Raw genomic sequence first — 15,147 nt, forward strand, 5'->3', positions numbered from 1 at the left:
TAATAATAATAAAAAAAAAAAAACGAGTTTCAAAAGGGCATTTTCTTTGATAGAGGGCAAACTTCCTAGTGCTTTAGCACCACCTAGTGTCTACTGTATGTGTGCACGCCCCTGATAACATAACTGAGAGAACAAACTTCATGTCACTGTCAATGCAACCCATTCTGGAAATACCCACTTGGAAGCGCAAAATGGTTTAGTCTGTCCGACAACAATTGCTGACAAGTGTAACATCAGTGAGCACAGATTGAGTGACCTGGGGGCAAGACAATGTGCTCCCCAAAAAGCATAAAAAGAAGGGAGAAGGAAAAAGAAAGCAGAAAGAGCAGGCAGCTGTTGACTGCTTTCTTTCTCAAAGGAGAACCAAGTTTGCAACTGAATGCAAGTCCAACTAAAATTCACTCTAGACGGATGTTGCTGTCACGTGCTCACCTTAAGTAGCTATTTAGCTTAGCTAGTTGCCAACCAGGCTGCGTGCTGCTGTGATAAAAAATACGATTATGGGCTTAGTTGTTAATATTAATCAGTTTCAGAAACTAGCAGCAAATGGAGCAGTAGTGGCAGGCCATTTTGACATTTATTAGAAGTGCCTTCCTTTCTTATGTTCCATTTGTTGATCTCTAAAATAAGATTCTTCCTCGTCAAAACTACATCCCTACTAGTCAGAACTATATATATATAGATATTCTTAATTACATTTTTACCAGCAAAAAATTTATTTCAGGATGCAAAAAAATATAATTGTACTAGTGAGAATAAACTTTCAGATACCTAGAAATCTTTACAAATTTTGAGTGGCCAACATTTATTAGCTTGACTGAATATATATTTCAGATGTCTCAAATGCGTTTCTTCCTAGTCATAATGAACATTTCAGATATTTACAATAATTTTTTTCCTATCTAAAATATACATTTCAGATATCGTAAATCTAATTCTTACTAGTATAAATGACGTCACATTTCCCATTCATGTGTATTTGGCTTTTACTTCTGTATATTTAAAATAACATTGTTCCTAGCTCAATAATAGTGTGACTACTAGTCAAAATTTGAATTTCAGATATCAAAAAACAAATAACATTCTAGATATCCAGAAATTTAATTATTGTCAAGTCATCACAGTTTGTGGTGTTGTGGAGCAATATTGAATATTATATAGTGAAATAATAACACAGTGCAACGCCACATAAATGGGAATATCTTCATTATCAGAGGGACTATAGAGCAGCGTCAAGTAGCCATGAGCGCACAATGCCTGTGTTGGCAGGTAGGATTACTCATTAAGTGAATATTAAATTGACCTAATTATGAGTATGGTTCAGTTTTGTATGCTCAGAAGTATGTCTATTTTTTTTTTAAATGTTACTTGGTGTCAGAAGCAAAACTAGATAGTGATGATGGGTTTCTTCTGTTAGAATGGAAGACACAGGTGCTGTTACAATGTGTGAACAAACAAGGACAAGCTCTGAATGCTTTATATGCCAAAGCCATAGAAGTGACCGGTTATATTTTTTAGCACTAAAAGTGAATAATAAAAACATGAAACCCACAGATGCAAAATAATATTATGAAATATGAAATACATAAAAATAATAGGCCTTAATATATTTTATTAGGTTAAGTTGAAATATTAACATTTTTAGTAATTTTATTTCACTTTTTTCACAGAATGTTGACTGTGAATTAGTTGAAAAGGATATGCTATGATGAATAATGTTGGGAAATGTTTGAATAAATATGCATTGTGAAGCAACCCCAACGTGTGCTGAATTAGAAGTAAATTAACAAAAATACACTAAATTAAAAGACTTTACAGAACAGTTTTCCAGTTTGATGTAGAAGATTTACCCTCCATGTTTACAATTACACAGTTTTTAATAATAATAGGTTATTATCTTAAGTGGGCCTGTCTGAGGCATGAAACCCCAGGACTAAAAATTAGTCCCACTCCGGCCACAAATGTATACAGTATTAACAGTCATAATCCTTGTAGAGAATACTTGTAAATGTCAAGAGCACCTTATTTATAAAACTTTTAAACACATTTTCTCTCAAATTATGAAACGGTGTCAGACAAGTAGTCCCATAGCATTCTGGCATCAGCATTGAGTAACATATAGCAGATTAGACATGATATAAGGACTTTATTCATTGCTAATGGTAGCTTGTTAAGTGAAAGACTTACGTTTTCTGTAGTAGGTTCAGTTTGAACCTGGACCTCAAGTGTAACACCAGTTTGTTTGGAAGCAACCAGGACCACTTCAGTGAGTCTGGTCAAATTATTTTGTCTCCAAAGGGAAACAAACTTGTCTTAATTTGTTCTGCATTAAATATTACATTTTCTGGCTGTTTTATTTTTGAAATATTTATTAATTACACAACAGATATTCTTAATATGCCAACAAGGTTGATCTTTCTTAAAGTGATGTCTATGCAAGACAGGTAAAAAATAGTTACAAGTAGGATAACGGATGTATTTCCTGTTCTTTTCAAACAGCAATCCCTCTTGGATGCAATAGGATTCACAGATATCTGAGGAAGATTCAGCTCAGCAGCACTCACACATAAATGGCACATAATCCAATCTGAGCATTAAGATTTTTCTATCTAGAGAGCTCAGCATTGGTTTGTGTTATCTTTAAGGGAAACATTATGACACTGGCATCACTGTAGACGGTAAATGTCTTAACAACCATTACCTGGAGGCAAATGTCTTCAATTTCAAACTCACAGTTAATCAATGTTTCATATGCAGTATATCTAGACCACAATGCAGCTGATGTCGCAACATTTAAAAGCAGAAATACATTTGTAACGCAGATGGTTTAAGAATAAAGCAAAATGGCATTCTTACCACGTGAACTTCAGGCACATTGGATGAAATGCTACTGAAGTCTTCTGTGTTTAGCATTTCAAAGTCTGATTCTTCAGCAGCAATAGGAACGGTCACAGTCAGACTTGGGTTATGTATGAAAGAAAGGATGGAATCATCGCTCTTACTGTTGACTATGTACTTGTCCCCACTTTTGTCCACTCCAGTAACTTCCCCATTGCCATTTTTAGGGATGTCTTTAATAGTATGATTTGGGATACCGTTGTGCCCAAATGGTTTTTCCTCACTTGTTTTTATTTCTCTGACGTACAAACTATTGTAACATCTTGAACACTTGAACTTGATGTAAGCTGTAGCTCTGTGTATCCGATCAAATGCAATCTGCAAATTGTTGACCTCCTGATCATCATCCCCAGACTTCATCAGATTATCTGCACTGAATGAGCTCAGCAAGAGGGCAAGGAACAAGTTCAGCACCTGTAAGTGGATGACATAACATATACAAGAATTGATCTTGACTTAGTTACTTGTAGATAATAATGGAGACACATTTAAATCTGTGAAGTGCATTCTTGTTAATTAATTACAGAAAGTATTTTCACAAAAACAATTTGGATGATGGGGAATGAAATGGCAATAAAAGATGCAATGTACCACAAGATTTCCAATAACCATGACCATCATGTAGAGAGTGAGACACTGGTATTGCCCTGCGACTCTCATACAGTCCCACATGGTTTCAATCCATTCTCCACAAAGCACTCGGAACACAATGAGGAATGAATGGAAGAAGTCATTCATGTGCCAACGAGGCAGTCTGCAGTCGTCAGAGATTTTACAAACACAATCCTTATAGTATTTTCCAAACAGCTGCATGCCCACAACAGCAAAGATGAAAACAATGATTGCCAGCACCAGGGTCAGGTTGCCCAGAGCTCCGACGGAATTACCAATTATTTTGATGAGTTTATTGAGAGTGGGCCAGGACTTAGCCAACTTGAACACTCTCAGCTGTGAAAACAGAAAAATAGGAATGTTAGAGCACACTATAGTCAACATAAATAGAAACTCATTTGAATTACTACATTCTGTTAAATATATTTAGAATTATTTCCATCCAACCAAAAATACTCGATTCAAGGAAATGACAAACAATAATGATGATAATTAAACAAAAAATAAATACCTATCATTCAAAAACAAAACAAACACAACTCTAGCTCTTTTCATTTATATTTGAGTTAAAACTATCAAGTTACCTCTCAATAATTAGTAAAAAAAAAATTTTTGTCATTACAGCAAACAAACCATCTTTACTGTTGCTGACCAGCGTTTCCCATGTTACGCTTTTTGTAGTTTATACGTTTTTCTTCAGTGATTAGTGCCAAGCATTTGAGACTGGAAGGCATCTTTGCCAACATCCTCATCTCTCACTCCCTTAAAGATTACGTCAGAAACTCATGGGTTAAATTTCAGACTTTGGCTAGAATATTTTAAATAGCTAATATTACTTTCATTAAAAAGCCACACATTGGGGAAACAAATCAGATGGAGAACACTCCAACTTAATTGAGGAAAAGCCTACTCCTGACTAGGTTAGCTCTTGGGAAAATGTTAGTGTTGTAAGAAACACAGAGGTTGAGTCAATTTTCATTAAGACTGCTTTGTCATATGGCCCTCTGGCAGTGTTGTAGTACTCGAGATCGGTCTTGGTCTCAAGACCTGTCTCGAGACCATTTTTTGATGGTCTTGGTCTCGTCTCGGACTTGACCGCATTTGGTCTCGGTCTTGTCTCGGTCTCGGGCGCTGAGGACTCGGCATTTTATTTCAAGACCGGTCAAGACCACAACTGTAGAAATAACGCTAATCATCAGAATATTATCAGTTTCTTTAAGATTCTTCTTTTTATTGGATGCTTGGATTCAAATCTAAGCAATAACCTGTCTCATTGGTACTGTAAATGCATTTTTTTTTTTTTACCGCTGTCACGCCCAACCCCTTTCAGCTGCAGCACTTCGATTGAAAGTCAAGTTCCCAGTGCTAACTAGAGAAATACACTGTTTGGTCAAAAACAAACCATCTGATTTAGCAACAGTGTCTTAGAACTGACAGAAGTCAGTCAGGCTTTTGTGCACGTATTTCAGTGGGGTTTGTATTTCTGCAGATGTCAGTAGTAGCTCAGGGAGGAAGTGAAGGAGATCAATCTATTTTTTTCAACAAATGAGTCTCTTTTACGCCACTAACATGATCTCTGTCTGACCTCAGTGGTTCCTATCCTTGAGACTGGAGTTTCCATGCTAAAATGCTGCACTCTTGTTATAAATTAAATGCTAAAGACTCCTCTGTGTCTAGCTGAATTGTCGGTCCAAAGGAGCAGTTCGTTACTCTTGTTATGGTTGTTATAGTGTTATTGTTGACTGTGTTATCTTGCCTATTATTTGAAGTCTATGTAATTTTGTGTACTTTGTTATTTTATGATTTTCTTTTATTAAGTTATATTTTTCTACTTTTGTTACAGAGAATTTGATCACTCTTTTGTATGTCAGTATATTTTACTGCATTGAAGAAAATCTGCATAACAAAATCAGATTCCAGTGAAGCATTCAGCAAGAGGGTGTCAGGGAAATGTATATATTTGAAAGAAATTAAAATATGCTTAAAGTGCACAAAATGCATTGCCTTTAAAAAGTCAAAGAACAATAGAGGTGTATATCACCAGCTCTATCATGATACAATGTTATATAAATTTTTTTGAATAATGATGCAAGGCTTGCTGAAATCCAAATGTCAGTCACTTTTCACTCAGTTCTATTCATAAGTCAATATAATATGTCATCTGCCAGGCTAACATAGTAATTTCCATTCATATAAACTCAAAAGAGACCAAACCAAATATGATTGAACATGTTACTACTAAGCTTCTTCAGGCATTAAAATAAACAGCCTTCATGAAATTATAAATATAATTGCCTTACTAGTCTATCATTTTGTTAACCTTGAAATAATGGTTTACATTAAAGATGATGATGTGCATTGATTCTTTAATTTGGTGTTAATGTAATTCGATCATGTATCCGTAGTGTTCCACCTCTAATGTAAAAAAAAAAATAATAATATTGTGATTTGAATATGACCAAAATAGTTCTAAATTATTCATAAAAAAAGTGCACTTCTAATAAATACTTACCAGTCTGAACGATCTTAGAATGGACATGCCTTTCACTGATTGCAGAAGAACTTCTGCCAAGCTTAAGCAGACAATGACTGCATCAAAAATATTCCATCGCACTTGAAAGTAATAGTATGGGTCCAATGCAATTATCTTGAGTACCATTTCTACTGTAAAGATGGCTGTGAACACCTTACCAAACATAATAACAAGGAGATAATTGAAATACAATAAAATAAAATATAAATATGTTTAAAAATTTCTCAAAAGTCTACATAATTGCTTACCTGGTTGCCCACACGCAGCATATCTTTGAACCAAGCAGTCATTTTATAATACTCCATGGCCATGAATAATGTGTTTAATACAATGCAGATGGTGATAGCTAGGTCCATGAATGGGTCCATCACAATAATTTTGACTTTTTCTTTGATCTTCAACCAAAGTGGGCAACTGTCCCAGATGAGAAATTTGTGGGCAAATTTGTACCAGCAAGGAGGACATTTCTGCCTTGATTCTTCCAGTTCTAATGGCAAAACAATACAAAGTATTTTATTTAAAGTTGACATTCTTTTCAGACCAGAGAATAAAGAACAGTACGATGACATTAATTGGTCTTCAATTCTTTCAACTATAAAAAAACGAAAATATCTAAAAAGTCTCCCTTTGCAGTCAAATGAGTAAAATATTTTCTTTATCACCTTTGAGTTTTAAAGATAGAGAAATTGTGGCCAATCTTCTTTGAAAAACATATCAGGCTCAGTTAGACAAACAAGCTTCATTGAAATTTAATGTACAAATCTTGCAAAGGAATACTTGTACGTTTAGACTCAATTGGATATTAAACACCAAAAACTTAAGCTTAAAGATTCCAAGGCTGCTATATTGACTGGGTGAACTTTATTGTTATAGCCTTTAAATGTTTTTTTTTCCCCAAAATGCTTAATTTAGCTCCATCCACTTTTCCATCAGCTGAGTAAAAAATCCTATGTACAGATGCACTGCACAATTATAAGTATTTAATTGTAAAAAAAAAAAAAAAAAATAAGCCAATAAAAATATATATTTACCCTGAACAAAATACTGTTGTTTGCAACCAAGAAGGATGTCTCAACAAGAAAATGTTAATTTTAAAATATAAAAATAAAATAACTAAAAATAACTATATAAAGATGGAAAAAAAAAACATTTTTAACTAATTTTTATCCTATAATAAAAAATATAAAAAATAAACTGTAATGTTTCCCCCAAAGACTTGCTCTATTTCAAGTGGACCACTGGGTTGTCAACCCTAAAACTTTAATCCCATTGAAATTTAAAGAAGCATGTTAATAAAATCAAAATATTTCTATGAGCTTACATTTACCAATAGAATGATTAAGTTTTAGACCCAGGCTAGGAGTGTTTTTGAAAGAAATATTTGTATGAAATAAGGGTTTAAATGACATACCTTCAATGGTGGTTGTGATGACGCTGGCTATACTTAATGCTCTCTGTCTCATCTGATGGCTGTCAGGTAGGTCCAAACACTCACTGTAGTTTTCAATGCTGCCCAGTTTGTAGTCTGTGTCTGTCATCTCAGGCTTAACAGAGAAATGTTTATTAATTCAGCTTTTTTTGCAAAGAGTAAGTTGTAACTATAAATATCAGTTTTGGAACCTCATATATCTATATAAGTAATTTTGCAATAAAGCTGTTCACAGGGCTTTGCATGAATAAACTCAATCAGAAAGACAGATCCGAGCTGATCTTAATTTTTTAGCTTATATCCAGCAGTTTGAACTAATGATCATAAAATATAGGCAAAACTTTACGCTAAAAAAAAACATACTTAATGACTATAAAAAGTTAGAGGTACACCAAAATATTTATTAAGAACTACATCTGTTTGTCATAGCTGTGAGCCTTGTGAAATGTTATCGTTTATACTTAATTTTTCACAGAACAGGTACAAGATTTTAGGGGGATGTGTCATGTGTGTTATGTTTTTTTCATTTTTGTAGACACAATGTGATCTGCTGTCTACCAGAAAACAACATCGGATTGCCTTTAGAGTTTCTCACCGCTTAGCCTACAGCGACCATAGGAGCTGCAAATCAACCCCTCCATGCCTCAACAAGTTTCACACCTTCGGTCAATGTGGCGCATTACCACTACAGGCAAATATGTACTAAATATTACTTTTTTTAAGAGTCAAGTGGCCAGGCTTGGCTCTTTGGAACAAGTGGGAATGTTCAATTCTGGCTCAAATCTGATTTTCCTGATATGCTCCTAAACCCAACATTAATTATTGTCTTAACAAAAGGCTCTCAAGCAACTGCTTTACGACAGCTACAAAACAAGGAGAAAAACTATCTGCATTCCCAAAACATTTAATTGGTAACTCCACATTTTTTATTAAGTCATCCTTGAACACTGACTCAATTAAATTTTTCAATTCAGTTTATTTATATAGCGCCAATTCACAACACACGTCATCTCGAGGCACTTTACAGTTCACCAAATCATACAGTCAAATTGATTCAAAGTTTTCTATCTAAGGAAAACTAGTTGATTGCATATGCTGATGAAGGTTCTCAGTCATCCAGGTCAAAGTCATTCCGTAAAAATTCAAAAAATATCCACTGGACTTGGTTTTCAAGATTTGAAGACGTTTCGCCACCTCTCCAGGAAGCTTTCTCAATATTTGAATTGAGAAAGCTTCCTGGAGAGGTGGCGAAACGTCTTCAAATCTTGAAAACCAAGTCCAGTGGATATTTTTTGAATTTTTACGGAATAGTTGATTGCATCGACTCATTGACTCGATTGCAATCCCTCACACTAAGAATGCTTGTAGCGACAGTGGAGATGAAAAACTCATTTAACAGGAAGAAACCTCCAGCAGAACCAGGCTCAGTGTGAGCGGCCATCTGCCGAGGCCGGCTGGGGTTCAAGGAGACAGAAGCAGAGTTTCTTAAAAATAACAACATAAGATAAAAAGAAGATGCTTGAAACATTTTAAAACTAGATTATAACAAAAAAAAACTCTAATTTTAACAATACTGTTGGCTTGTATTATTTTTTTACTCTTTACGTGTTCACACAAAACGTGATTCTTGCAGCATAATCCCCCTATTCATTTGCTGAATGAATCACCTGACATAATGCCAGTAATTCGCAAGAAGGGTGACAGCAATTTGCATAGCAAGCTACAACATTCACAGCTGTCAATTCACTGTGTCACCAAATAGAAGGAATTTACATCTTCTGCTTACAATTTTCAATTTAGCATGGGGGAACTGGATTTCTTAAAGTGAAAGAGGGTGCTTAAGGGTGCCGGCCTATGGTCTACAAGATTCCCCAGAGTTGCTACCCATTCGGGGAGTCCAGGATCTAACTGTGCTTGATGACAATCACTTCCGCAGTGCTTCTGTCAGACTAGGAGCCACAAAATATTCTGCTTCAGAGAAGGATAGCTCAGGAAGGTTGGGCTGTGTTCTAGAGCTCAGAGAGGATTAGTGGGAGATGAAAGCGAGAATCCCGGCAAAGTGTGCACCAGAGGTGGCTGCTGGTGTCGGGCCCTACTCTAAAGCCAATGGAGTTGACAGTGGGAGACCAGAAAAGGACAGTGAGAGATTGGAAGGAAGACACTCAGCAGAGGCAGTTGGGAATCCCCTGCTCTAGAGCTACAAGAGGAGGATGAATGATTCAACAGTCCTTTTAAGGGCTTTATTAAGATGGATTTTTTTAAGCCCCACACAAACCCCTCAGTAGCATTCCTTACTAGCACCTATGTTGACAATAATTTTTTGACATTCCATTTCGATAAATAAAAAAATATTTTTCTCCACTGCGCTCCTTCACTCAATATGCCACAGCCTCGTCCAGTCCCTGACTGGTTGCCAAGAGAAGAAATAGAAGTTCAGCGACTGTGTTAATGCACCTTTTACTCTGTTGGCATGACTTGCTCTTTAAATGACCATTTCTAATAGCTAATTCTACAGTATGTTAAATAAATAACCATTAACTCCACATAACCAATTAGTAGCACCACATTAATTATAATATTTTATACCATAGCAATCTGAAAACATGGCGGGAGTAGAATGATGCTTTAGATTCTGTTTTATTATGTCTCTGTAGTGTTTCTTTCCTGGTCCATGCTCAGCCTGCTGTGCACCAATGTAAACAGACACCTACATCCCAACATATACCATTTTCCTTTTACTCATCCCTGCCAATCATGTGGTATACAGAAAAGTATTTGCCTAGTCCAATTCTTGTCTATGTTTTTTTAAACAATTTCTTCTGAGGGTTTGGTAAGGTACCTGGTGAAACGCAGGTGCAGAGAGCAGTGCAGGCATGTAAAACTTAGGCAAGAAAATTAAATGCAATGAACACATAGTCGGACAGTTTGGAAAATAATATGGGTCATCTTGGCTATGAAAATATTTCTTACATGGTTTCCAGAGGAGCCCATATCTACTGTCAGATTAGGTGGTAGAAGCACTGCAGGTAGCGATGTTGGAAGTGGATTCTGATCCACCAGAGACACAACCCCATTACAGTCAATAGAACTGCACCTGATCCCATAGGGTTGAAACCGAAGATGAGGTAAGAAGCCGAACTGGCTCACACTGCTGCTGTGTCTATCACGTCTCGAAGCATCTATCAGGGATTCCCTCCGACTCAGCTTCCCTTCAAAAATGCTGTTTTCATCATCTGCAAACTCGTTTTCCGAAGCACCATCTTGTGTTTGGAGACTGAAAAGGCTGGCTTTGCTGTTTCTTCTGGATGAGAGCAGGGGCCCACGGAAACTCAGAAAGGACTAAGAGAAAAAGATATTCTCCAGTGGATTGATAATAAATGTTGATGTGTAGAATAAAAAAATGTTCAAGACATTAAAGTATATAGTAGCATATTTCCTGATGACAAAAATGCATGATGGACAAATGAAAAAAAATGTAGTCTTTTTAGAAGGTCATAATTATATGGAATTTTAAGATGGAAAATCTTAAGTAAATAATTTCAATTCCGATGGATAATGACAAGAACATAGGTTGAGGAAGAAAAAAATTGAGAGAAAAATGATGATGATGATGATGATGATGATGATATTAAAAGCAATGACAGAGATTATTAAGAAAGATGATGATATGATGATGAAGATGATTATCAAGATAAGCAAGTGATGGCAAAATCAGTTTCTTCATGGTAAGAAGCATAAATAAGTGTGCCGTCAAACATGAGGACATTTTTCCATTCAGGCATCAATCTAAACGGTTTCAAAACACAAAACTGTCCGTAACTGTAATTGCTTTGTCCTTAGTCTAAAAAAAACATTTGTATAAAGACTAGTGGTTAGATTCACTGAGAAAAATAAAATATCTACATGTATTTATGTTATTATTTTACTAAAAATTATGCTAGAACTTATTATCCAATGTATACATTCTAAATTTGACTGTGTATTGATATATACAGTATATAAATCTATATATATATCTATATATATATACTGTATATATATATAGATATATATATATCAAAAACGTAAATTTAAAGTTTAAACCAGGGCTCTTCAACATTTTCCAGGCTAAGGACCCCCAAACTGATGGCGAGAGGGAGCGGGGACCCCCTAATTATATATATTGTATAAAGTTGTGTTATATCAAACTGGGCCTATAGTCACTCTATCAAAAATGGAATTATGTAATGTAAGTCATTTCGCCATGGGATTATTCTGATTCTGATTCCTGGTTGATGGGACAGGTGTTGTGAATGAAATGGTGCCCAGGTTTGAAAGAGCTCCTGTGTGTCGCTGAATGTGTGCATTGATGACTGAAAGACTACAGTGTGTTGAATTCATGTTAATGTGTATTTTAACATTTCAATTAGTGGAAAAAATTGCAGGGGGGAATATAAAAAAAAAAGTCAAATCAACCAAAACTTTCGCGACCCCCTGTTGAAGACCTCCGGTTTAAACTAATCTGATATTAAAAATTTCTCTGCTTAAATTAAAAATACTTTTCTAAAAAGAGAGACAAAAAAAAAAAAAAAACAATGAGAAAGGTTAAAATGCAGATAATACAGACTTTGAAATGTAAAATAACTTTTAGAGCAAACAACAAATGGTACTCCACCTGGTGTGTAGATGAACATTTCATGTCATAGTTGAGTGGGTAAGCATCTGCAGAGAAGTGGAAATGAGTTGGTGTTAAACTTTCAAAGGAATCTGAATGAGATATCTTCCTGGCTCCTCTTTCTTCCTCCTCTTTTCTCTTTTTTCGCCGGTTGCGCCGTTCTTTGATGCTTTTGGAGTTCAGCTTAGAAGCCTCTGAGGAACTTTCAGTTCCACCCCCTTTACTCAAGGCCTCTCCGTTGACTTTTGCAGCTGCTATTGCCAATGCCTTGATAAGAAAAGGCAGGTCAGTTAGAGTAAACAGATGATAGTAAATGTATGTGTCAACACAGAAGATCTTCATTGTATGACTTGATTTTGGTTAACCAACAAATTGTACTGTGCCACAATAATTCCCCACCAGGTCTATATGAATCCTAACTGAAACCAACAAAAAAAAAAGATTTATGCTAGCAATACGCCATTACCTAAAAGTGAATCCTGAGCCAAAACAGGAATACATACATTCTAAAAGGTCAACAATGTTGCATGGACAAATTCATTATTAGTCAGAAATGTACAGTACATACACTAATTTCAGGCATAAACATTTTTTTTTAACACTTCTTTATACTACCTAAGATAACCATATAGCAAACAACTTCAACCACCTTTGGTGAAGCTGTTTGAACTTGGCAACAGTCAATTTTTCCCCCCTGCAATACTAAACACATATTGTGGTTCTTGTCATGATCTACACCTATTTTGTGTTCAGATTCATTGCACTCATCTAATTTTCATGTAGTCTTTCACTATTCACTGTTATTTAAAGGAGTCCTAACCTGGTATTTACATATACAATTCTTAAGAAAATGTCTATAAATGCATGTTTAAAGGTGCAAGGCCAATGGTTAAGCTCATTCTTTGCAAAAGAGCTCATTGTTGTTGCTCAGAATAAGATTTGAATAACCAGACTACCTACACTAAAATGCAACAGGGAAAATGTTAAGACTAACAAATTTAAGAATATGTTTTCTAAAAATATCGCATAAAGCTGCATTAAATAGTACACCATCTAAATATGGCCACGTACCAGTTTTCCAATTGATCACATGCCATAACCAAAAATATTTTCTATACACTATTGTACCATTTTTATAGAAATCCATTTTCAAGTTTCAAAATGTATTTTCATGCTTTGCTGATTAGCAATTAAATATTATAAAAATATATGGAGGGAGCGTTTACACCTTTGGAAACAGACCTTTTAGAGGCCAAGTCGATAATTTTAACCCCTGAGATGTGGTACCACTTGTAGTAAAATTGACGCTCTGACTGTTACCTTGATTGAAGTCTGACTCGCCATTGGCAGAGGATTAATTTATCCGTTTATTGCTCATGTTTATAGCATAAGTCTATACAGAATTAAACATCATGTAAACACAAACCAACATGAACACCTGGAACATGGAACCTTGTTATCTCAGAGGTCAAAGGTTGTTTCCCCCTTACAGTTGGAACACCTAATCCAACAGAGAATGGTTCCTACCATATGAAGTGAGGGCCACTTATCACCCCAGTGATCCAATACAACACTTAAATACAAATATTCATTTATTTCCTTACAAACCTGATGACAAAAATAAAAAAATCTTCAACAGTACCTGAGCATCCTCTTGCTGACATTTTAGCTGCTCGATAGCTGCATTATATTCATCCTCCTTCTCCTGAGCTTTTTTTATGTTGAGCTGGCACTGCTCCTCATAGGCCATAGCCACTACAGCCAAAATCAAGTTTATCAAATAGAAGGAACCAAGGAATATAACCAAGACAAAAAAGATCATGTAGGGCTTCCCAGCTGCTCGCAGTGTCTGTAAATACAAAAGATGAAATTAACTTTTGTTCGGCGACTTATACTTTAGAGGAGCCAGGCTATGAGTATAGAAAGCTGTACTTTATAAATTACTATTCTAGTGGCTTATACTGGTTGCACAGAAAGGCTTTCTAAATAAGTGTTGGCATTCTGTTAGTCTATTGTATTAATTTTTGTTATACATTTTGTTTTTGCGCAACTGTAATCAAAGGACTATCATCTGCTAATAGCCTTATATCCTCTTATAGCCTTTATTGTTTGTGTTTACAATTCTATTCTTAATCTCCTGTGACAACTACTTCCTTCACTTTCTCTGGTCCATGTTGAGTGTCATACACACCATGTCACAAAACCGCACAGTAACAACCTGTGACCCTGTATATAGGCCCACTGATTGATTAAAAGATTGTAGACACCTGTGATGTTTACGGTAATAGGGGATAAACACCTTGATTTAACATGTCCCTTTTTCACATTATTTTCAGTATTTTCTAGGGCAAACATTTGTCTGGGCGTTTTTCATTAGTTTTTTCTTTTTTAAATAATCTGTTGAAGCATGGTTGAAAAGAAATGTCTGACTGCCATTTTTATAGAAATATTTTTAAATTATGACTTTGTTATTTGTGTTTCCGTTGTGGGTTACTTTTTCTGGATCCAGGAAAGTGACTTATCAATATTTTAATTGGTCTTTCAACAGAATGATAAACTGGTCTAGCGTTGTTTTTAAATTATAATATTATTCTGTTCACCCAACTGCAAAAACATTACCAATCACAGAGACTAAAGTGCTTAAATACTACTGCTTTTATTTTGTTTTTCACAGAAGATACATTTCAACTTGTTTTCCTTTACTTTTAAATAAAATTTGACTCTAATAAATAATATAATAATATATGAACCTGGTGATAATGAAAAACGGCTAGTGTCCCAGGTAATGTTACCTCCATGTATGGGACCTTTTATTTGTTTGCATTTGCTTATTGTTATCACTGTATGAAGCTCATCAATTTGGTCTCCAAGCATTGTTTCGAAAAACCTTTCAAGATCTATTTGCCTGACTGCACACCGGGCCTTCCAACATGCACCTGTGCTGCTTCTTTGTGTTTCTTAAGAGAAAAAAAATATACACACACACATATATATATATATATATATATATCTATATATATC

The 15,147-nt window shown here is 35.3% G+C and overlaps 1 protein-coding gene across 1 annotated transcript in view; it reads right to left on the minus strand.

Moving 5' to 3' along the window:
• The window catches only part of LOC107082042 (sodium channel protein type 2 subunit alpha-like), a 49,674-nt gene that overhangs the window by 14,709 nt on the left and 19,818 nt on the right, over window positions 1–15,147 (minus strand). Inside the window, exons 10-17 of the mRNA XM_015370468.1 lie at window positions 13,769–13,975; window positions 12,127–12,393; window positions 10,443–10,811; window positions 7,455–7,587; window positions 6,292–6,530; window positions 6,023–6,196; window positions 3,490–3,846; window positions 2,857–3,312 (exon numbers count right to left, since the gene is read on the minus strand). Of these exons, the coding sequence (XP_015225954.1) occupies window positions 2,857–3,312; window positions 3,490–3,846; window positions 6,023–6,196; window positions 6,292–6,530; window positions 7,455–7,587; window positions 10,443–10,811; window positions 12,127–12,393; window positions 13,769–13,975 (2,202 nt within the window). The remainder of the gene's footprint in view (window positions 1–2,856; window positions 3,313–3,489; window positions 3,847–6,022; window positions 6,197–6,291; window positions 6,531–7,454; window positions 7,588–10,442; window positions 10,812–12,126; window positions 12,394–13,768; window positions 13,976–15,147) is intronic.

Source organism: Cyprinodon variegatus, unplaced genomic scaffold (genome assembly GCF_000732505.1).
Source record: "Cyprinodon variegatus isolate N-32 unplaced genomic scaffold, C_variegatus-1.0 Scaffold46, whole genome shotgun sequence".
Taxonomy (NCBI): domain Eukaryota; kingdom Metazoa; phylum Chordata; class Actinopteri; order Cyprinodontiformes; family Cyprinodontidae; genus Cyprinodon; species Cyprinodon variegatus.